This window comes from Nerophis lumbriciformis, linkage group LG01 (genome assembly GCF_033978685.3).
Source record: "Nerophis lumbriciformis linkage group LG01, RoL_Nlum_v2.1, whole genome shotgun sequence".
Lineage (NCBI taxonomy): Eukaryota > Metazoa > Chordata > Actinopteri > Syngnathiformes > Syngnathidae > Nerophis > Nerophis lumbriciformis.
In genome coordinates, this window is record NC_084548.2 from 46,213,948 (window position 1) to 46,237,563 (window position 23,616).

The following is a 23,616-nucleotide window of genomic DNA, read 5'->3' on the forward strand; positions in this document are numbered from 1 at the left end:
CAAGGCCCTAACCACGACCCATCAGGAGCAAGGGTGAAGTGTCTTGCTCAAGGACACAACGGATGTGACTATATGGCGGAAGCTGGGGATCGAACCAGGAACCCTCAAGTTGCTGGCACGGCCGCTCTAAAAAAAAAAAATAGTAATAATAATATTTTTTGAAATGATGTGGCATCTCAACTTTAAAAATCAAATCACTAAATTGCACTTACAGTACATATTAATATGTTATAATGAAGCAAAACTATTGTCCAACCTTGTTTGAAATCTTGCCATCATTTTGACAGCAGTTTTCAACTTAATTTTAGTCAGTCTTTTTTATAAAATGTATTTTATTTTATTTATTATTTATTTATTTGTCTCTATTTATTATTTTAGTCATTTTTAATAATTTAGTTTAAGTCTAGTTTTAGTCAACAAAATTACACAACATTTTAGTCAGCTAACATTACAGTGACTTTAGTCGACTAAAATATAAAGCACAAAAGATAAGGCCTCTTTAAAGTTTATTTGAAAACGCCTTTATTCAGACTACTTGCATAGTAGCATGACTTATGGTCAGGAATGATGTATGATGCATACATCGGTCAATGCCAATAAATATTTTTCAGGCACTTTTTCTTTTTTTATGCACTTTTAATGCTTTATTTTGCTTTGGCAAAGGAGGGATTTATGTGTGTGTTGTGAGATGGAGTTACGATGCATGCCTTCATCATAATTTGTTTATGGACGCAAGAGAAGCCAAAGCAGCAAATACACACGAAAAAAAGTGTCCTCATCACTTTCTCCCAGATGTACACATAGTACGATATGGAACATGTAAAAGCCACACATCATTGTTTTCGTGGTGAGAAATTCAACTTCCTCATCTCACAGAGAAAAGCATCTAATTGGCTCTCCTTTGTAACTAACTGCAACTCTTTCATATGCGCGCTGTTAAAGAGCTGGGATTAGATATCCCAATTTGTGCCTCAAGATTAAATTAAATATGATTGGATTTCTTTCTGTCAACATTTTCGTCTCATTTTTATTAGTCGACAAAAATGTCGGCTAAATTTGTTATCGTCTTGGTCAATATGCATTTTGTTTTAAATCGTTAATGTCTTATTTTCAACATGGGAAATTAGGTCGTTAACCATAACTGAGACGGAAATGATTAGTCAACAGATGTAGAAGGTGGAAAGATTGTTATGGAGCAAGATTTTTTTTTTTCTATCATGCATTTACAAGCATTTACAGTTGTACAATGTATTTTTGTGCTAAATGACAACATTACGAATTAAGGTAATTATTGTTGGATTTCCCCCCTCTTCGCATACTGTTTGAGGATCAATCCAGTACACGCAGCTCTTAATGGCAGAGTCAAAAACCGCTACACCACAACAGACTGATACAACGTAGATTTAGAATTGGCTTTCATATATTGTTGTAATGTCGATGGAGCATAATGGTTTAAATGTACTAAGTTTGTTGTTACATTTCACAGAAGGCGCCCTGTTACATATTCATTGACCATTACTAAGCTATTTTTAGGCTTTCAAGATTTTTCCGAGCTGGTGTGGTAAAATAATAACAATGGCTATGACAGTGTTGGCATTGTTCATACGGCCACCCTTAGTATGGCTGTTGAGTAAGTATGCACTTCATTCGCTTGTGTGCAGTATGTTCAAAGTCAAAATGACTGTGGTACAATGGGTATAATGAAATCTTGGTTAGACTTTATTAATCATAGACTGTATGTTTTATGACGTTTCTGTTATGTAAAACAGACCAAACTTACCACAAAATTAATAACAAGATTTAATGTTGCCATCAATCCCACGTGGGTCTTCGGCATTGTCCGTGGGTGCTTGGGCCCTGAAGCACCCACGGAATCGGCGCCTATGGGTATGACCGATACTGCCCTTGTAACAATTTGGTATTGGATCCATACCCAAATTTGTTGTATCACTCAAAACTAATGTAAAGTTTCTAAATAACAGAAGACTGTGTTTATCATATTTTAACAGGAGTGTGGATAGAACCATGTTCCAAAAGAAAGTAACCAGCTATATAACATTAAATCAGCAAGTACATTAATAATATCAAAGCATTTTCCTGTTGACGTTGCTGGGTAAAATAAATCAATATCATCTTTTTGATTACTGAGAAATTGGAAATAAGCACTGCATATCAGACAATAAAAACTCAACTGGAAATGCAAGGTTTTATGATAGTAGAGTAGCTCCACCCCTGGAGCAGATTGGATGTCAGTGCTCAATTTAAGAGTGGTGTGGCTCACCATGTGAATTAGATTTGTTTCTGTGCCAAAAAAGGATCAGCAGTTCAGATGAAACACCTTCAACTTCTACAGCACCGCCTTTGCTTGCAACCTGAGATCCAACTGTTTGTTTAGAGCACACACAAGAAGAGAGTGTGGACCTTTTGCTGATTTGATGCATTATCCAGCACAGTCATTAACAAGGCAAGACACGGTTATGCTCTCAGAGAGAGTTCAGAGCACACCTGTTAATGTCTATTAAGTTGAGGCATCTGCTGGAATTTTTCTCTGCGGAGAAATGGCCAACAATCACAGCATCACTGCTGCAGTGGTGACGAGGGCTCACTGGAACAAACCCAGAAATGTAAGTATCTTTATTTCCGAGCTTGCCGCATAGATGATGTCACCAGATGCCCAGGGAAAGGTGAATAGTTGCCGTTCACATTTGCTGATTTGATCTCAGGCAGAAGATGTGTCAAAGTAAGGTGTTTATATTGATGATGCACTTTAGTGCTAAAGCTCCGGTCCTAAAGTGAGGTGTATCCGCTCTAACTTTAATCCCCGGTTCACATGGCTCAGCATTTATTTACTTTAAGGGGTTGTGGCAGACTATTGTTTGCACATGGTGGAGAACTTTATATGTACTCACACTGAAAGGGAGCACACAATCACTCTGTACACAAACATTCTTACTGGCTAAACTGACCTGCTTTCACTCCAAATGGACTGTTGGAGCTCAGCCTCGCCTGCAAAGCAGTCAGGTGGCACATGTGACCGTTTGGACAGTAATCGGACAGGTGTGTTTCGGCCTAAAGTGTCTGACTGGTGCTACATGGAAGACTCATCAATGGTATTTGTTTGGTACACATCATGGAAAAGATAGAGACATAAACGTAAGTTTTGACTTTACAGATCCTTTCTCAAATGTCCAGAAACATTTAATTCCTGGTGACTAAAAAGGTCCCATAGCCCTCTGTAATTTGAATTTCCCCACAACATCTCAAAGTTCAGGTTAATGTTGTAATATTTTGATATAGCGTTGTTAGTCTGGAACCCAGGATGCAGAAACAGCAGGCAAAGTGCAAGTATAAACCCTTTTATCAGAGAAGTGCACAGGAAGCATGAGGAAAGCTCTGCACATGTTAAGTACAAGGCAAACAAAGCAAAATGATCCAGTCCAGTCCAGAAGAAGCATCCTGATTGTAGACCAGGCATAGATGAGGGAGACAGTGCTCAGATTAGAGACGTGGTGGAGGCAAACAGGAAGTGGACACAAAAATAAGATCGCTGTACAGGAAATAATACAGAAACTAAGAAAACAAAAAACCGTCAGCACAATTGTATTCATATTAGGTTGATGACGTATGGGGTCGAGGTGTACAGTATTTCCACATTGATGCTATGTTAATAAACTGACAATATCAGGTCAGTTTTTTACACTTTACAGTAAGTGTAAGGAATTAAAAGAGAAAAAAATGGGGCGATATAGCTCGGTTGGTAGAGCGGCCGTGCCAGCAACTTGAGGGTTGCAGGTTTGATCCCCGCTTCCGCCATCCTAGTCACTGCCGTTGTGTCCTTGGGCAAGACACTTTACCCACCTGCTCTCAGTGCCACCCACACTGGTTTAAATGTAAATAAGATATTGGGTTTCACTATTTAAAGCGCTTTGAGTCACCAGAGAAAAGCGCTATATAAAATATAATTGATTGATTGATTGAAAAATAAGATCCAGTACAAAACAAGATGATACAAAACAAAATGCTCAGTTTACACAAAATGTATTCGAAGGGTAAGAACTTTTTTTCCCCAAATGTCCACACTGTCAGAAAGCCTTCTCAAAGGTGATGATGCAGACTCATGTTGACAGATGTGAAATGAGAAATTATGCTATTAGAGACTTAAAAAATATGTCGTATTTCCATCCATCTATCCATTTTATACCGCTTGTTTGGAGGGAAAAATGTGTACATTGATGTTGCTCAGGACCATCTACTACAGCAGGTCTGGGCAAAATACGGCCCACGAGCCACATGCGGCCCATTAAGATTTTCAATCCAGCCCGCCGGACGTTCTACATAATTTTTTTAGACCTTTAACATCAAAACTGTAGCCGCTTTTATGATGTGCAGTGCTGTTTTTAAATTACCGTAAGTCTTGAACTATAGAAAGTTTTTCAATGGTTGAAATCTGAACTTTTGAGTGTTATACGAGTTATTACGGTACAGCAGCTCAGACGAGGAACAAAGCAGAGTGGGTAGGGTTTGTTTTCAGAGCAGCCAGCCCGAAATGCATGTGTCAGGAACAGAATTTCTGCATAAAAGTGATAATATATCATATTGTAGGTGTTTATTACCCTTTGCATTCATATTTTGCTCTTTGTTACATTTTCACTGTGTTTTGCTTGATTGTAAAATATGGAAGAGCAATGTTCATATGTTGTTAATATTAAGTTTTTTTATTGTTCATAGTTAATATTATAAATCCCACTTTCTTTATTTTAATGTACATTTTGGGTGTCCCATTCAGTAAAAAAACTGGAAAATTCCATTCTGTTTTTTTGAGGTGGTCTGTCATAACATTTTTAGAAATCTATCAAACATTGTGACTGTTGGTATTAGTGTTGCTGAAAAAAAGGAATTCATTTATATAGTTTATACACACATACACATTGGCCCCCCAGACACATTTGTTCTCTCAATGTGGCCCCCAAGTCTAAATATTTGCCCAGCTCTGTACTACAGTAAAACATAAAGTTGATTTGATTTGATTTGATTACCACATACAGTACAGTCTTTAGAAGCGCTATTCACGACACTAGACCCGCCTGCTATTTTTCTTTGCGTTTGCACAGCAGCGGTCCTAGGAACCTTTATGTGAAATCAGGCTGATGACACTGCAGACGCAACAGGTTTGACTGGGCTGTACTAGCTTTAACATGTAAAGGCAAATGAATGTGCAGTACAAAGGCACAATTTTGTCAGGCGTGATCCTCATAAGGCCATTCAAGAATGAATAGTATTGCAAAATAGACAAAACAGACTCTTTTCTGGATTAGGACCAGAAGTATCAAAACTTTTGATAACGAACAATTCTAGATCATAGACTTTGGATAGGTTTTTAACCAGAACTTTGATAGGTCTTCAAGATCCTCTTAAATGAACCTGTAATGAATGGCCAGTGCTTGTAACAGAAATGTTCTGTATTACGTACAGTGCGACTATGTACTCTGTTTTAGAAAAAGGAGATGTATTTTTTACTTTAAGGGGAAATTCTATTTACATGCACCTTAGTAGATTACACACAACATGCCTACTAATTGTACACACAACTTTATAGTTTGTGCATGCTGTTGAGTGCATGGTATTTGGCTCTTAGTAGATCAGGCTCATAGAACTGTCATATCATTAAAGGCCTACTGAAATGCGATTTTCTTATTTAAACGGGGATAGCAGGTCCATTCTATGTGTCATACTTCATCATTTTGCGATATTGCCATATTTTTGCTGAAAGGATTCAGTAGAGAACATCGACGATAAAGTTCGCAACTTTTGGTCGCTGATAAAAAAGCCTTGCCTGTACCGGAAGTAGCAGACGAGTAGCGTGACGTCACAGGTTGTGGAGCTCCTCACATCTGCACATTGTTTACAATCATGGCCACCAGCAGCGAGAGCGATTCGGACCGAGAAAGCGACGATTTCCTCATTAATTTGAGCGAGGATGAAAGATTCGTGGATGAGGAAAGTGAGAGTGAAGGACGAGAGGGCAGTGGGAGCGATTCAGATAGGGAAGATGCTGTGAGAGGCGGGTGGGACCTGATATTCAGCTGGGAATGACTAAAACAGTAAATAAACACAAGACATATATATACTCTATTAACCACAACACAACAAGGCTTATATTTAATATGCCACAAATTAATACCGCATAACAAACACCTCCCCCCTCCCGTCCATATAACCCGCCAATACAACTCAAACACCTGCACAACACACTCAATCCCACAGCCCAAAGTACCGTTCACCTCCCCAAAGTTCATACAGCACATATATTTCCCCAAAGTCCCCAAAGTTACGTACGTGACATGCACATAGCGGCACGCACGTACGGGCAAGCGATCAAATGTTTGGAAGCCACAGCTGCATGCGTACTCACGGTACCGCGTCTGCGTATCCAACTCAAAGTCCTCCTGGTAAGAGTCTCTGTAGTCCCAGTTCTCCACAGGCCAATGGTAAAGCTTGACTGTCATCTTCCGGGAATGTAACCAATGAAACACCGGCTGTGTTATCCGGCACAACAGTCAGGGGGTGCATTCTACGGCGGGGGTGCGTTATCCAGCACAACACCTGCCGCAATACACCGCTTCCCACCTACAGCTTTCTTCTTTGCTGTCTCCATTGTTCATTGAACAAATTGCAAAAGATTCACCAACACAGATGTCCAGAATACTGTGGAATTTTGCGATGAAAACAGACGACTTAATAGCTGGCCACCATGCTGTCCCAAAATGTCCTCTACAATTCGTGACGTCACGCTCTGACGTCATCATACCGAGACGTTTTCAGCAGGATATTTCCCGCGAAATTTAAAATTGCACTTTAGTATTGTCATGTGTTGCAATGTTAAGATTTCATCATTTGTATATAAACTATCAGTCTGCGTGGTCGGTAGTAGTGGGTTTCAGTAGGCCTTTAAACAGTCAATTTTGGATAATAGGATATCTTTGGCTTGACACTTTATGTCATTTTCAGCTGTTTTATACCACTTTGAGTGATACAATGTTTAATCATTTTGTTTTTAACTGTATGTACCTGTACAATCACATTCAGTGGTCATGCACAAAGGGCGAGGGGACATAAAGTACCTTTTGTTGTACTTGGAATACAGTTCTTCCTCTACAGTACTTACTATAAAGCACTTACTATACAGTGGCTTTCAGCAGGACACCCTATGGTTCTCAAAGTCCTTTTAAACTATTTTATCTGCTGCTCCATCAGTCATACTGTAACAGTTGACCCAAGATAGAAGTAGCCACGGTCAATCAGGCTCCTTGTCAGCAGCCTGCCCGGCCCAATTTTCAACCAACGGTTTGACTATGTTTTAGCGGGAATTTTGTGATCTCTGATCTTGGATGCTTGAGGTAACTCAGTTATCAATCAATTTTTCTCACTGCTAAGCAGTGATGACTTCAAAAGGCTTTATGTGTATACATCCTGCAGATGCATAATATATATTTTGTATTCATTTTATTCATTACATTTATGTTTTTGCATTTTGATTTATGTGGGGTTTATACGACCAAGGAAACACATTTCAGCGTAAAGTGAAATAATCCTGCAGTGCCAGCGCTGATTTCTGCAGTCTGAGTGTAGCAATCATTTGAGCAAAGCTGGAGTGTTCAGTGTTCGGCTGACTGTCTGCTGGTCGCATTTCAATGATGCTCCACGCCAACAGAGCTCAACATGTTGGATTCTCATCAGTCAGAAAAGCAAAAAACTAAACTCAACACTTAACCAAATATCTCAACATTTCCTCTCATTCTCCTCCCCCCCAGACTGCAGATTTTTTTGAAATGATTGAAAAGATGCAGGTAAGGGGATGTGTCCATTGTTACATTTTTTTTAAATCACTTTAACAACTAACACAGCGGCAGCATGCGTCGTCTCTAATCCTTCCTGAATTGTTATTGATGTAGATTATATTCATGCCTCAATGCTTTTTATTAACTTTCTGTCTGTAAGTCTGCAGTAAGCTTGTTATCTCACCTCACAAACGCCCCCCTGGTCTCTGATGACTTCCAAGGGATGTTTGTTTTACAGTAATCAAACAATCTGGGACATGGCAAGCAAAAATAAGAATGGAGCGTATATTTATTCTGTGTGTGTCTGTCAGCAATTCATACCTTGGCAATTAGGTAACAATTTAAATAATTGAATAAACTTTCTCTCTTTCATGTTTGGTGAACCTGAACATAATTGAAGACATTGACATTTTTATAAAACTAAGACTGCACCTTCACTTATGGGAATTAGACAATCACTTATATTGCGATATACATAACGATATTATATATTTTCTCTTTAGAAATATCACAAGACTCAATTTTAAGAGGCAGGCTACATGTTATTATTGTGGTTGTGCTTCGGAATGGTGTAACTGTTTCTCACATATTGGTACGTTGTGTTGGGATTCATACAATATTTATATTTGTAGTAAGACACATTCATTACACACCAGCATCTCTCAGTATGTGTGCAATTCCAGAAACTACATTTTCTGACACATTTCTTGCAATCAAATAGTCCCTAATACCGGTAGTATAGTTGATGATTAATTGCACAGGTAGTTGTGGTCTTCCTAATTTGTTCCTGCTTTTTATTCCCCCCGTTTCACACATCCAACAGATGCCTCTGTGTGGAGGAGTCACTTATCTCTGCATCTTTTTAATCCCCTCGACCTCACTAACTACAATTCCCCTATGTTGTGCCACTAAGACGTTTGCTCTTAAATCCTTAAACTCTCTCTCTCTCTCGCTGTCTGTGTACTCCCATATGTCCATCTTTGAATTGGCTTTGTTGTCTGCTGTGCATCTTTGGGAGACGATAAAAAACACTTTGTCGTTCTTTTCCCGGTGTTATTTTCCATTTTGCTTCTCTGCTTGAATTTTGGTTACTAAATGACTATCGCCTCTCCTGTCCCTCCCACTGTTTATTTTCTTTATTCCACCGGTCCTCTCACAGGGTAACAGGATGGATGAGCAGAGATGCACCTTTCCACCTCCACTCAAGGTATGACTCCCCATGTAGACAACACAATATTAATCATACCTTGCGGCTGTAGCCTCATGGCTGCTTCGCTATACAGCACCCTATCCTTTGCATACTATAACGTCTTGTAGACATTTATCTTAAAGTTGTTCCAATCCATCATTCTCTGATATGACACCAAAGCAACTATTACTAATACTAACCTTTGAAGTGAAGTGAATTACATTTATATAGCGCTTTTCTCTAGTGACTCAAAGCGCTTTACATAGTGAAACCCAATATCTAAGTTACATTTAAACCAGTGTGGGTGGCACTGGGAGCAGGTGGGTAAAGTGTCTTGCCCAAGGACACAACGGCAATAACTAGGATGGCGGAAGCGGGGATCGAACCTGCAACCCTCAAGTTGCTGGCACGTCCGCTCTACCAACCGAGCTATACCACCTTTAATTTGAAAATATTTTGCAAGCTTTTCAGCAATACACTAAACCAAAATTACAGCGGCCTGCAAGTGCAAAACACTTTTACATTTTGTGAAACAAATTAATTCGGTTTGCATACTTGTAAGTTGCTTTGTCTTGTTTTTGAATTGGTTTGTGTAATTGTAAGTTTTCTTGTCTTTTGTAAATACATTTTTGTCATTGTAATTTTTTTCATGAAATGTAAGTGTTTTGCACTTCCAGGCCACCGTACAAAACAAATGAAATATGCAATGTGTGAAATGCGGTGGCTGAGAAAGGTCATGAATCACAATTGCAAATGCCACAACACAACAACATAATGCCACAACACAACAATGTGAAGCCATAACACAACGACTTTAAGACACAACATATGTGCCTGAATGACATACAGCACCAGAAACCGCAATTAATCGTGTTAATGTTGGAACCCATTTCCTCAGCATATCTGCATATTGAGAACGAATTAGGCACTGACATTACCCCTATCCACATTGGTTTTTATTGTCGAAAATATACTTTTCCCTGTCAATTGGATGACACATCGACATACAGGCTAACGGGCATATATTTCCCCCGTTAGCCTGTATGTCGATGTGTCATTGACCGGGCTCGCATGCTAAGCATTCGTTGCACGAACATACTAGCTTTGTTAGACAAGGTCATATTCTGTATTGGACAATATCGTTTACATACAAAATGTCCATTTCCATTTATTACAACTAATAGGAAAATGTAAATGCCTGACTTACCTATCAAGGAGGAAATTAGCAAATTTGGCGTCAGATGAAAAAATCTTCTGCGCCTTAATCGTCTCCATCCTTCAAAGGCATCCCCGATACAAATCCTCGTTTTGTTCCAGGCTTTGTCATGAATAAGTTGAGAATCGTGACGACGCCTTTTAGATTTACTAAGGTCTGACATGTTTAGTAACTTTACCAGTGGCAGTAGCCAGACGAAGGTGGCGGTGCGTAACTGGCAACCTGGATGGGACACACTCACGGACTTTCTAATTGGTCAAACGGGGGAGGGCGGGACATCGAAATGAAAACAATAACAAGATTTCGGGGCTGTAAATCTAATTTTTAAATGAGCATATCCCGGCTGAACTACTGTTATCAGTTATAAAAGTATTCAAAAAGAACATTATTTATTAATGCCTTTTGACATATTAGGGCCATTTAATGATGACTTGACATTAAATTATTACATATGGCACCTTTAATACAGTTAAACAAGTACAGATGGAAGCATGTTACAGCAAAAAAGCAAGCAGCTATTAACAGGACATTAACAGGTAGATTGATAAGAGTTAAAGAGGATAATATAACAACAACCGTTGGTGTGTCAGCATTGTCACAGTCAGTGCACAACACGGAAGGAGAGCGGATCAATCCATAGATTGGCGGTGTTGATACCAACGGTAATTTCAGTACATGATCAGATCCATCCATCCATCTTCTTCCGCTTATCCGAGGTCGGGTCGCGGGATCAGAACATGATCAGATCGATATTTATATTTGACAAAATATGTTTTTGTTAATGTTTACAAACTCAGTTAATAATTCCCTTTTGAGGGCAAAATGATTTCAAAGAGTACTAGATAATGACTTTACTTTGTTTTGCTCAAATGTATGTAATATAATGCAACAAGCAAGTAGTTCAAATATTTTGTGGATATTGTTAAACTGCCAATAGCACTAAAATAAAAATATTGAAAGATGTACTATTCATACATGTGGATGGTATCGGTATTGTGTCGGCCAATCTCACTCATGGATGATTGACATTGGAATCTGTAGCATAAAACCTTGATCGGACACGCCTAGTTGTGACCCTTGTAGGCCACCATCATTAAAGAATAAGGAATTCACTATTTAGTTGTGTTCTTTTCAATGAATGCTGACTTCAATATGAATCTTTGATGACGAGCAAAAGCTCTACTTTCTATTGGTTTCAGACGGAGGAGGACTATATTCCCTACCCAAGTGTACATGAGGTAAGATGCAACACTTTCATCACTGGTGCCTATTCTTTGTAATATATATATACTGCATGTACACTGTTTGTTACCTATTTATAGAGGGCATTTCTGAAAATGGTTTATTTTCTTTAAAGGGGTCATTTTAGATTTTTTTTTCTACATTTGAAACACTTATTTGTTGTTAACATAACAAGTAATGGTGGTGCTTTGGTTAAAGTGTTAGATTATGTTTACAGACCATTTTCAAGCCACATTCTGACCGTCTCTTTAGAATGCGTCGTTTTGTGAGCGGTCTTATTTACGTGTCGAAGCCCTCCTCCAGGCCCATCTCCCTTCGACTGCATCTTCTCCCCGTCAGCCATGTTGTAGTTTTTAAGATATAAGTTAGACCTATACCCTACTTTTTATTAGTAGAGGATTTTAGCATGCACATGCATGTATGAGCCCCACAACAAAGGGATAGAGAAATATAAAGAACATATTGACTTCAACTTTGGACTACAACTGGATAAAAAAAAATGGCAGACTCGGACATAGCTTTTCTGGTAAACCTCTACCATATATGAGGAGTTTCCACTTTTTTGACTTAACATGTTGTTACAATGTTGGATACTTGTGTTAAACAATGCCAATACGTCAAATTCACTTCATGCATTTGGGCGTGAGCTTACACTTGTTTTGGATGCCTCTGAATTTTTCTTTTAACAGTCGATACAGTGTGATGTCACAATGAGGTGGACGTATTTATTTGGACATTTAGTATAAGCTATTGGCCAGAGGGGGAGAAAGCTATGGCTGATGCCTGGAGCCTCACATGTTATCCATTCTCATATAATCCTGTTCTTATGTCTATAGAATAAATACTTCCGTGTTTATCGGTCCACAACATTTTACATGGGACTGTTTTGTCAAAATAGACCATTAGGAAATTGGATAAGCGGGAACAGATGGCACAATTGTGACAATTCTATTTGGCTTGAGCAACCACAAGAATAGGTAGGATAAGGTATTTCTTTAATTTACTCCTGGTATGTGCAAAATAACACAGCTGTGTGACATGCATTGACATTAATGCTGGTAAAGGAAGCTTTTTGATGCAGGTCTGTATCGTTCTGAGAGTGGGCAGGTGTACTTAATGTTGTGACCGGGTGAATCTATTTACTGTTTATGATTTTTTGGACCGTTTTTGGAAAAATAAACCGTGGTAATGTGCATCTTCAAAATGTATGTTGAAACATTGTACGTTTTCAGAAGATAAATTATTATATTTTTGGAGAGGGTAGAACAAGGATGTCAAACGTACGGTCCGCGGGCCGGATCAGGCCCGCGAACCTGTTTCGTCTGGCCCACGGGATAAGTTTGCTATGTATAAAAATGTGCCGACATTTTTTAATGAAAGAAACTGCCGTTCTATGTGTCCACTAGATGTCGCAATAGCAATTCTTTGTATCTTTGTAGATCATGCTACATATGAAAAAAAAACAAAAAACACATGATGTTAGTGCACCAGTCGAGGAAAATGAGCAAACTACATAAATAACATCATGTAATTTGATTTAAATATTATTATTTTTTATCTTAATAGATTGAAAAATAACACCAATGAGTTGACTGATGAACATTTTCACATAATTTATTCAGAAATTATAAATAACGACAAATAAAGAGAATACTATTAACTGCAACATGTAACTGTAAAAAAAAACCCCAATAACATTATGGTTTGTACATTTTCAGAATGTGCTTGTTCTATTTTTAAACAAAGTGTCATGTTTGTTCATGTTTTTTGTTTGGCCATGTGCTGTTTGGTTTTTGGACACTTAGTTCCTGCTTTTTCACTCCCTTGTTTTGTCACCATGACGACCGATTAGTTCACCTGTCCTCATCACTCTCACACCTGTTGCCAATCATGTCTTTGTTATTTAAGCTTGCAGTTGCCAGGCAGTCGGCCTGGTGACATTACCTCTGTCATTATCATGCCCTGTTTATTCCCTAGTTTATGCTTCATGCCATGCCACGCAAGTGTTTGTTTTTTCACGTCACAGTAAGTGTAGTTTTTCATGTCCATAGTTTCTGTCTAAGAGTTAGTTTTGTTCATAGCCAAGTTTGTTCTCCGCCTTGTGCGCGCCTTTTGTTGGTACTCTTTTGTTTGTTTCTTGTTATAGTGTTAAATTAAATCATGTATATACCTTCAAGCCATGACTGGTCTGGTCCTATTGCATTCCTTTAAAACCATCCACGCAGCCAGCTGCAAGATAGTCCTCGTCATGACACAAAGAAAACAATCTGAATTTGTCTTTATTTTTAAGTTATCGTGCCATGATTTTACCAGTTCGGCCCACTTGGGAGTAGATTTTTCTCCATGTGGCCCCCGATCTAAAATGAGTTTGACACCCCTGGGGTAGAAGGTTTCCAATTTTTTTCACAAACAAACATCTTGCAGACAGTAGTTTATACATGTGACCGTGGAGCAAAATGTACCCAACATTTACACCAGAGCATATCTAGTAGCTATTATCGAAACCAGTGATTGTCAAACTGTGGTTTGTGTACCCAGTTTCTTCCAAAGAATCACTTCATTAAAGTACAGTGTTTTATTTTCTTTAAACAGTGTTACTGTTCAAACTGTGTGTATTACAATGGCCAAAAATATTCAAAAGAATTGCTAAATAAAACCTCTGCCTTGTTTTTAAGGAATATTTAGGCCTACTATGCTGCTGTATTTCAATGCTGGTCATTATGATGGTACTTGGAGAGCCAAGGGTTTTCTGAGGAGGTACTTCGTGAAAAAAGTTTAAGAACCACTGATCTAGACCAGAAGGAAGTGTTTTAAATATTGATTAAAGTCATCCATCATATATACTGTAGGTGCCTTTTAATCTTTAAAAAAAATGTACTAAATATGTCAGATTCTTGCCAGACTAATGTCGGTCTGTTGATGTCATCATGCATACTGTAGCTAACTAGACTTAGTAACACATAGTTAAAATGTGTTTTCAATTTTTGAAGGTTTTGGGTAAGAAGAGCCCCTTCCCTCTCATTCTTCTGCCACAATTTGGAGGTTACTGGATTGAGGGAACAAATCATGAGCTAAGCAACACGCTGGACTCTGAGGAGCTGCAGACTTTGTCCCCCGACAGCCGCACAAAGCTGGAATGTAATACAACAGCAACGCTCTACCGCAAACACTTCCTGGCTAAGGTTTGTCACCTACAAACCACAGAGCTTAGACACTTTTGTCATCACTTTCATATTTTTCACATCAACAGACCATGGCGGGAGCCAGCTGTCTGACCACTTAAAGCAACAATATGCAACAATTGTCATTTTGCTGGTACACATGTTTGAAATAGGGAGAATGGTGTCTCAGTCAGTGCAAACTGGATCCCCTGCTTGCACAAGACGTGATGAGCCTCGAAAGACCACAGTTACATAGCGCCATTGTACGATCAGCTTTAACAATGAAGCGACTTAATTTCCTGCACAAATTAGCATAACTGCCCCCATGGAGGATTTCAAAATTAATATCACATCGTGTTCATTACACTAATGTCCTGAATAAGAAATTGCCTTGTAAATGGCCTTAATGCACATTTCATATGCAAGTGAAACTACATTAAACTATGCCACCTGTTCATACATATATGAACAAATGTAATTTGGGTGAAACAGTAAAGTTTTTGCAGAGAAGTGTGTGTATGTGTGTGTGTATGAGATAGTAATTGCTGTATCTTTGCACTGTGTCCTCAGGAACACTTTAATTACTATTCAGTGGACGGTGCCCTCGGACATCTGGTGTTCTCTTTAAAGTACGACGTGATTGGTGACCAGGAGCATCTCCGACTAATGCTTAGGTAACATACGTGCTGCAGAGAAGCCCGGGTTCAACTGGTCAGAACACCAGTAGTAGATGCACAATTAGCTGCCAACTAGTGAGTGCATAGACACATTCTCTATAACCAGAGTGTTATCTCAAGAGTTGTATAGCTAGAGAGAGTGTAAACACCAGCTATTCCACAACAGATGGACTATTTAGGCCAGTGAGTGGGTGGGGATGGAGCGAGAGGCGAAGGGGTGGGGAAGTTTGATAATGGCCCCGTATTGGAACATCTCTTTCCCGCCCCATTGGTTCTGAGAAATGTTGCATCACTTTATACGACCACATAACCTGATTGTTTTATGACTTTACCAGGACCAAACAAAAAACCTACCATGATGTGATCCCCATCTCCTGTCTGACTGAGTTTCCCAATGTGGTCCAAATGGCCAAGGTGAGTTTTAAGGCTGACATGTAAATTCATATAACATAACACATCTGACATGTCCTGATTATCTACCAAGCTTGCCTATGAGGAGGTCAACGTTGACCGCTTCTTCCCTGTCCTTTATCCAAAAGTAAGTTTCTATTTGAATCCATGTTGTATCTTCCTTCTTAGTCTCACACGACTCTCGATGCTCTCTTCTTTAAGGCCTCACGACTTATAGTGACCTTCGATGAGCACGTCATAAGCAACAACTTCAAGTTTGGGGTCATTTATCAAAAGTTTGGCCAGGTGAGCAGTGGCGTCGAAGTGTGTGTGTGTGTGTTGTTTTCTGCCATTTGGAAGTTATAAAAACATACATAGCAGTAACAGTTCAATAATACCATTGCTTGAATCAAACCAGTTGTTACGTATGCCGGGGGAAGGAGACGACACAACGGCCAGAATCAGCTCAATAGATTTATTGACGCTGATGATGTACTGGGGTGTGTATGCTACTAGAAGTGTATGGCACAAGACGATGTGAAGAGTTAACAATATAAATGTTACCAGTGGGTATTGTTTGTGCGTGTTGGATGAATCCTTCAAAAATCCAGAGGGGCAAGGCAAGAAGACAGTCCATGGGCAAGCGAGAGGTCGGGGGCTGGAGAGAGTTGTCGAGGTCCGTGTCCGAGTGGGGGTCGAGGATCAAGGGAAGCGGTCCAAAATCCGAAGGGAAGTGGAGGCGCACAGCTTGATCACTGGATTCGGAGGGAACACTGCAGGGAACACAAAGGACATAAGACACGGGCAGAGGGAAAGCACAGAGAGCAGGTACGAGGAGGGAAGCCAGAGACGGGATGCTTACTACACAGAGTGAACTACGTTACGGCACTGGATCTTCGGGTCCGCCGGTCTTTATGCCGTCTGCCCTCATCAGACCCAGGTGCGTTGATTGTTGATTGTCTGCAGCCGTGCAGGCGCATGACCGCGATGCGGAAGAGCGAGCAGGGGCGGGTCCCGGCGCGCTCCTAGCAGAGCTGCTGGCTGCGCTTGCAGCAGATGACATGAGGGATTGCGCTTGCGCCGTGACACCAATAATGTCTATTCTGACCACAGAATTGCAAAATGGTTTGATTTACCTTGATTGAGTCAAACCTAACTTCTAACGCTTGTGTGATAGACGAAAGGTAAAAATAAAATAGATCTTTTTCTGGCAGCATATGAGAAGTTTGTGTTCATGTTTCACTTCTACATACCATAGACCAGGGGTAAGGAACCTATGGCTCTAGAGCCAGATGTGGCTCTTTTGATGACTGCATCTGGCTCTCAGATAAATCTTAGCTGACATTGCTTAACACGATAAGTAATGAATAATTCAGCTGGTAATCACAGTGTTAAAAAAAACGTTCAAAATATAAAACATTCTCATGCATTTTAATCCATCCATCCGTTTTCTACCGCACCTGTTCAAGAAGTCGCATCAATGGTAAGAAGTATTTTATTTATTATTGGTTAGCTTCAGAATAACAATGTTATTAAAAAGAATAAGAGACTTATTGTACTCAAAAAATGTTGGTCTTACTTAAAAATGCACGCATCTAGTTGTATTCAGTGTTAAAAAATATTATATGGCTCTCACGGAAATACATTTTAAAATATTTGGCTTTCATGGCTCTCTCAGCCAAAAAGGTTCCCGACCCCTGCCATAGACCATAACTGTGGTGCATTCAAAGAACCTCGATTGAAGAAACAGACATGTCACTGTTTTTTAAAGACAGGGAAGGCCTAATCCCCAGTAGATGCACTAATTATAAATTAAATCACAAAAATAATTATGTAATATTGTGATTTGTATCATTCGCAGATGATATTCCTATGTGTGTCAGCCAACCTATATTTTACACTCTCAAGTAAAGGGAATCTTGACAGATTTATAACATATTTAAAGGAGTACCGGTAATGACAGAGTATATGACTAATTAGATTCTCACTTTTTTTTTTTTTTAAAGAAAACCCCCCCAAAAAAATTAATTGGGGGGGGGGGGGGGGGGTAATCTATGTTGTTCCCTTTTTTTTAAAGTTGAAACCTAATTAAGGTTTTAACTAAATACGTGCTAAAAAGTGTTTTTTAGTGCATGTAAACATATTAAGTGGTTGTGTATGGCGTGGAGACGTTTGGGTTTAGGGTGGCCTAGAATTGAGAGTTTCACCCCTGCAGGTGAGTGATAAATGGACACAATTAATCATTATCAATCACACCCAATGCAGGAATGATGAAGCTGGTACATTCTACAGTACTTTTCCGTTTTCCCCAGGAAACATTCATTTCATTCATCCTAATTTGGGATTGTAGTCAGTGCAGCCACTTTCAATAATTCACCCACCCTATGTTTACTCTGTGGGGCCCAGAAGTGCACTTGTAGCTTTACATAGAAACATCAATATGGGAAGTACTGCAAGCTTGAAAAGATTGCAGAGGTTTGAGCAGATGAATAAGAAGCCTGGATAAGTCAAAGGTCATTTCACAAAGGCCAACGAGGAGCTAGGACATTGTTGATGTTTGTTGCAAGAGCATCTCTTTACCTCTCACTACCCATAGTGACACCGGTGACAATGTTAGTGGTAGTAACCAGACCGAAAATTTTGAAATAAGGTACTAAAAAAAGTACCTTATTTCGGTGCTAGTGGAATGCAGTTGCAGCAACCTGCAACAAGTGCTTGGCGGTGATATTATGCAAGTAATTTCTTGTAAGTAATGTAGTGTCCTGACAAAAGTACACAGAGTCTGACTCCCTTTTTAAATCTATTACTGGCCTTAACACGCAAACAGCAGCCCTCATAACGCCGCAGCGCTAGGCTAGCCAGTAGCCACAACAACAACTTAGCACGTCATTGTTCTGCACCACTGATGGTTAGGGCGAGCACGTTTGCTTTCACAAATCCCCAGAATTATATGGGCATCGATATTACAAACGTTGTTTTTTGCACTTTCTCTATGTTCTATATCGCTGCAATAATTCTAATTTGCAATTTGTTGGTGATTTTCTTAATTATTTTGGAAATAATGACTTATCTATAAATTAACTTATATAAAATAGGTATTTCAATGACTAGTCTGTTCAATTTGAATTTCACTAAATTTCATAAGAATAAAAAAAATGTGTTGTGTGTTTTTGTCTAAAAATTTGCATGTTTTCCAGTTTTTTATTTTATTTTATTTTTATTTTTTCCAGTTTTTTAATTACCGGTACAGGCACTGTTTAAGCACCGGCACCGTTAATCAAATGCCAATTTGTATTGGTTATGATGTAAACGGCACCCATCCTTACTCCCAACTAGAGATGTCTGATAATAGCTTTTTTTCCGATATTCCGATATTGTCCAACTCTTAATTAGCGATTCCGATATCAACCGATACCGATATATACAGTCGTGGAATTAACACATTATTATGCCTAATTTTGTTGTGATGCCCCGCTGGATGCATTAAACAATGTATCAAGGTTTTCCAAAATAAATCAACTCAAGTTATGGAAAAAAATGCCAACATGGCACTGCCATATTTATTATTGAAGTCACAAAGTGCATTATTTTTTTTAACATGCCTCAAAACAACAGCTTGGAATTTGGGACATGCTCTCCCTGAGAGAGCATGAGGAGGTTGAGGTGGGCGGGGTTGGGGAGGGTGGGGTTGAGGTGTGGGGTAGGGGGTAGCGGGGGTGTATATTGTAGCGTCCCGGAAGAGTTAGTGCTGCAAGGGGTTCTTGGTATTTGTTCTGTTGTGTTTATGTTGTGTTACGGTACAGATGTTCTCCCGAAATGTGTTTGTCATTCTTGTTTGGTGTGGGGTCACAGTGTGGCGCATATTTGTAACAGTGTTAAAGTTGTTTATACGGCCACCCTCAGTGTGACCTGTATGGCTGTTGACCAAGTATGCCTTGCATTCGCTTGTGTGTGTGAAAAGCCGCAGATTTTATGTGATTGAGCCGGCACGCAAAGGCAGTGCCTTTAAGGTTTTTTGGCGCTCTGTACTTCTCCCTACGTCCGTGTACACAGCGGCGTTTTAAAAAGTCATACATTTTACTTTTTGAAACCGATACCGATAATTTTGAAACCGATACCGATAATTTCCGATACTGTTATTTTAAAGCATTTATTGGACGATAATATCGGCAGTCCGATATTATCGGACATCTCTACATAAGTTGATTGGCAACACTAAATTGGCCATAGTGTGTGAATGTGAGTGTGAATGTTAAATGATAATGATAAATGGGTTATACTTGTATAGCACTTTTCTACCTTCAAGGTACTCAAAGCGCTTTGACAGTATTTCCACATTCACCCATTCACACACACATTCACACACTGATGGCGGGAGCTGCCATGCAAGGCGCTAGCCAGCAGCCATCAGGAGCAAGGGGTGAAGTGTCTTGCCCAAGGACACAATGGACGTGACTAGGATGGTAGAAGGTGGGGATTGAACCCTAGTGACCAGCAACCCTCCGATTGCTGACACGGCCACTCTACCAACTTCGCCACGTGTTGTCTTGTCTATTGTGTTGGCCCTGCGATGAGGTGGCGACTTGTCCAGGGTGTACCCCTCCTTCCGCCCGATTGTAGCTGAGATAGGCTCCAGCGCCCCCCGCGACCCCGAAGGGAATAAGTGGTAGAAAATGGATGGATCTACTCCCAACACATAAGCCCCAAAATTTGAATAAACTCAGTTGACAATTGAGACTGTTCATAAATATGTTGTAGTTTTACTTTTTTCATTTATTTTGTTTACAAAAGTCACACAGAATGTTTATCAATCTAAAAAAATTAAATAGAGTAATAGTTTTGCTTTTGACCTTGGCTTCCATGCACACATAGTGTCAGAGATATGGTTGCAAAGTGGGAGAAACATGTTGCTTTCAGTAAAGCTGAGCTGAAGATTTTTTGACAATATTAAACATATTGAAAGTTGGACACTTTCGATATTGGAAATTAATCAGAACTAAGATAACTGGCTACATTTGGGATTGTTTACAAAGACCGCATTAGAGATGTTGTTTGTCATAAGCAAACAGGTATTCGGATATTGTTTAAATAAATTCTGCAAAATTTCAGTTAATTCCTGTGAATTTTGTTATGATTCCCATAAAAGTTCCTATCATTATGCTTTTTACGCCTTTAACAATTTACAGAAACACAAAGTCCTCCAAATCCTATATGTGACCCAGTCATTTTGTGAATAACGCTCTCATTGTTATTCTAGGAGTTTTTCTAAACGTTATATTGTATCGACTGTTGAAAAATGGAAGCCAGCTAGACTACAAAAAAAGAGCAAAACTAATTTTGTCATGATGTACATGTGCAGATGCTAAATCTGGCGCCCTAGGCAAGATTTTAGGTGGCGCCCCCCACATCGGCAGTGAAGTGTATATACTCACAAGAAACCGAATAGCTTTGTCTTTGACCTTTTTTTTTTTTTACTTACAACTATACCTAATATATAAAGGGGTGGACAAGTGACTATTACCTGCAGGGCAAACATTAGCTAACCAGAAGGCAATAACAATGTAAACAAAAAACACCTGCTTAAAAGATCTAATACAAATGTCCCTGAGGAATGTAAGGTGAGTACTGTAATTACCTAACGTTACATTATTATTTTCCATAACAATTTAGCCCCCTCCACAATATTAACCCGACGTTAAAACAGAACTAGCTATTTATTGATTAGCAATTGCCGAATCATGTAACATTAGCTTAATGCTAAAAAGCCAGGTTACTATCACATTCTGTAACAGACAAATAATTTCATGTAGGCTAACGTTACCTACCTGCTAACTCTGTCTTTTCTCGTTTCTACTCCTCTTCTTTTCTCTTTTTTCTTCCCTGGGCACCTGACAGTTTTGGCCGTTTTGACATCTTGTGTTGATTTTTTGATGTGGTGACGTCCAAAAAGAGTCATGACACGGGAAGGGAGGGGGCGCACCGTGCGGGGGGGGGGGGGGGGGGGGGGGGGGGGGGGGGGGGGGGCGTAATGTTGTAACAAATAATATTTCTATTAAATAGTCTTTACTTTGCATTTTAATTAACGTGGGATTATTTTTTGTATTTAGAAATAATAATACCAACTTTTTTTTTTTTTTTTTTTTTTCTCCAACATTTGTGGCACTGGCGTGGCGCCCCCTGATGGACGGCGCCCTTAGCATTTGCCTATACGGCCTATGCCACGGGCCGGCCCTGATTTCACATGTTCTTGTTGCAGACTTCAGAGGAAGAGTTATTTGGCAACAGCCAAGAAAGTCCTGCCTTTGTTGAATTCCTTGACTTCCTTGGAGACAAAATTGAGCTCCACAACTTTAAAGGGTAAAGAATAAATTGACACTAATTACACACTGTATTGCCATGATGTGTTATGTGCTGACTAGCAAGAGTGATGCTGCAGAGGAGAAACATGCCAATATGCGTGTGTGTGTGTGTGTGTGTGCTAGTTTCCGTGGAGGCTTGGATGTGACACACGGCCAGACTGGCACAGAATCGATCTACTGCAACTACCGCAACAAAGAGGTCATGTTCCATGTGTCCACAAAGCTGCCTTACACCGAGGGGGACACCCAGCAGGTACTGTGCCATTATACTAGCACACATTTGTATGGTGCATGCACCGTTACAATGCAACGCTTTGCTTCTACCATCCTAATTTCCAATTGTGTCCAACTACAGAACACACACATAGGGCTGTCTTCAAATAGTCGAAGATTCCACGATTCGATTTGGAGGAGTCTGATTTGACTATCAATCCCGCAGTCGAATCGTAGGACGTTAAACGACCCTCCCCCCCCCCACTTGGGAGGGAGGCGAGTTAATATTTGCTGGGGCCCCGCATATAGCAAGTGTTTTGGGTGGATAATTGATTGCGTTCATCATGTCTTCTTTAAATATTAAAAACTAATTATTGTGTGCAGAGGTAAATCGTAGTTTTGGCTGTCTGCTCAGCCTTCCTCAGAGCGCTCGCTGTTTCCCTGGTGTGACGTCACGTCTCTAAAAACATCTGGCCGTGTTTTGACCTTCCCAATCCCGTGATTGGCCGTGCCATTGTGCACCTTTGGCCTGCGGAAATCCCACTCTCGGCCCCAGTGGGACTGATCGCCGAGATGCATGCCTCACCTCGGAGGTGTAGCTCTCCTTTTTTAAAGGTAATCATTCTACAGCAGTAACACTGTTACAACTTTAATTCTTCTATTTAGTCAAGTTTGATGTCTTCTTGGTGCTGCGTCCTAGAGCCGATAACCTCACAAACTGTGGTTTAGCCATTTTTTTTAGATGGAAAAGTTACAAATTAGATCTTTGTTTTGTTCCCTTACAGGGAAATCACACTTTTTTTTGGAATTGTGCCTATCGTTAACAATCCTTGTGAGGGACAAGAACACATATGTATTTTTTATTTTAAAGATGATAAAAAAAAACGCTTGGAAGATGCGGCTAATAGGACCACTGTAGTAGCCTTCAAAGCCCTCTAAAACAACTTCAAAGCCTTCCATCACCATTTTATATACACGCTGCAAGTCTACATATAATGTAGTAACAGACAGGTTTATAACAATATGTAACGTATACAATATTTACCGTATTTGGTCATTTTATGCACATTTATTTCCGTTTCCATAGCAGTGCACATCCGACTTCCAGAAATAAACGTGTGTTCCTACTTCCAGAAACAAACATGATTCTGTTGTAATCATGGCAGACTTGATAACAGACAACGAAAATGATTATTTTTGGACGAGCGAGGATTTGCAATATTATCTTTTTGAAGCTGAATGAATGGAGGATGAACTGCTGGTTACAGAAGCGAGCACAAAGAAGAAGGTGAAACGCTGGAGCAGGCAGAAGCCGAGAGAGTGAGGTCGGT

General features: G+C 39.7%; 1 protein-coding gene across 24 annotated transcripts in view; it reads left to right on the top strand.

Moving 5' to 3' along the window:
• Positions 1-23,616, top strand: part of rap1gapa (RAP1 GTPase activating protein a) — a 165,953-nt gene that overhangs the window by 113,511 nt on the left and 28,826 nt on the right. For 18 of the 24 annotated variants that reach the window (XM_061984432.1, XM_061984543.1, XM_061984414.1 and 15 more), the window contains 10 exons: positions 7,812-7,847; positions 8,998-9,045; positions 11,443-11,481; positions 14,476-14,667; positions 15,217-15,320; positions 15,659-15,737; positions 15,808-15,861; positions 15,936-16,019; positions 21,970-22,070; positions 22,196-22,325. In XM_061984432.1, coding sequence (XP_061840416.1) covers positions 7,812-7,847; positions 8,998-9,045; positions 11,443-11,481; positions 14,476-14,667; positions 15,217-15,320; positions 15,659-15,737; positions 15,808-15,861; positions 15,936-16,019; positions 21,970-22,070; positions 22,196-22,325 — 867 coding nt within the window. Of the gene's footprint in view, positions 1-2,007; positions 2,625-3,070; positions 3,154-7,811; positions 7,848-8,997; positions 9,046-11,442; positions 11,482-14,475; positions 14,668-15,216; positions 15,321-15,658; positions 15,738-15,807; positions 15,862-15,935; positions 16,020-21,969; positions 22,071-22,195; positions 22,326-23,616 lie in introns of those variants that run through there. The other 6 variants (XM_061984422.1, XM_061984505.1, XM_061984512.1 and 3 more) reach the window with 4 other exon arrangements.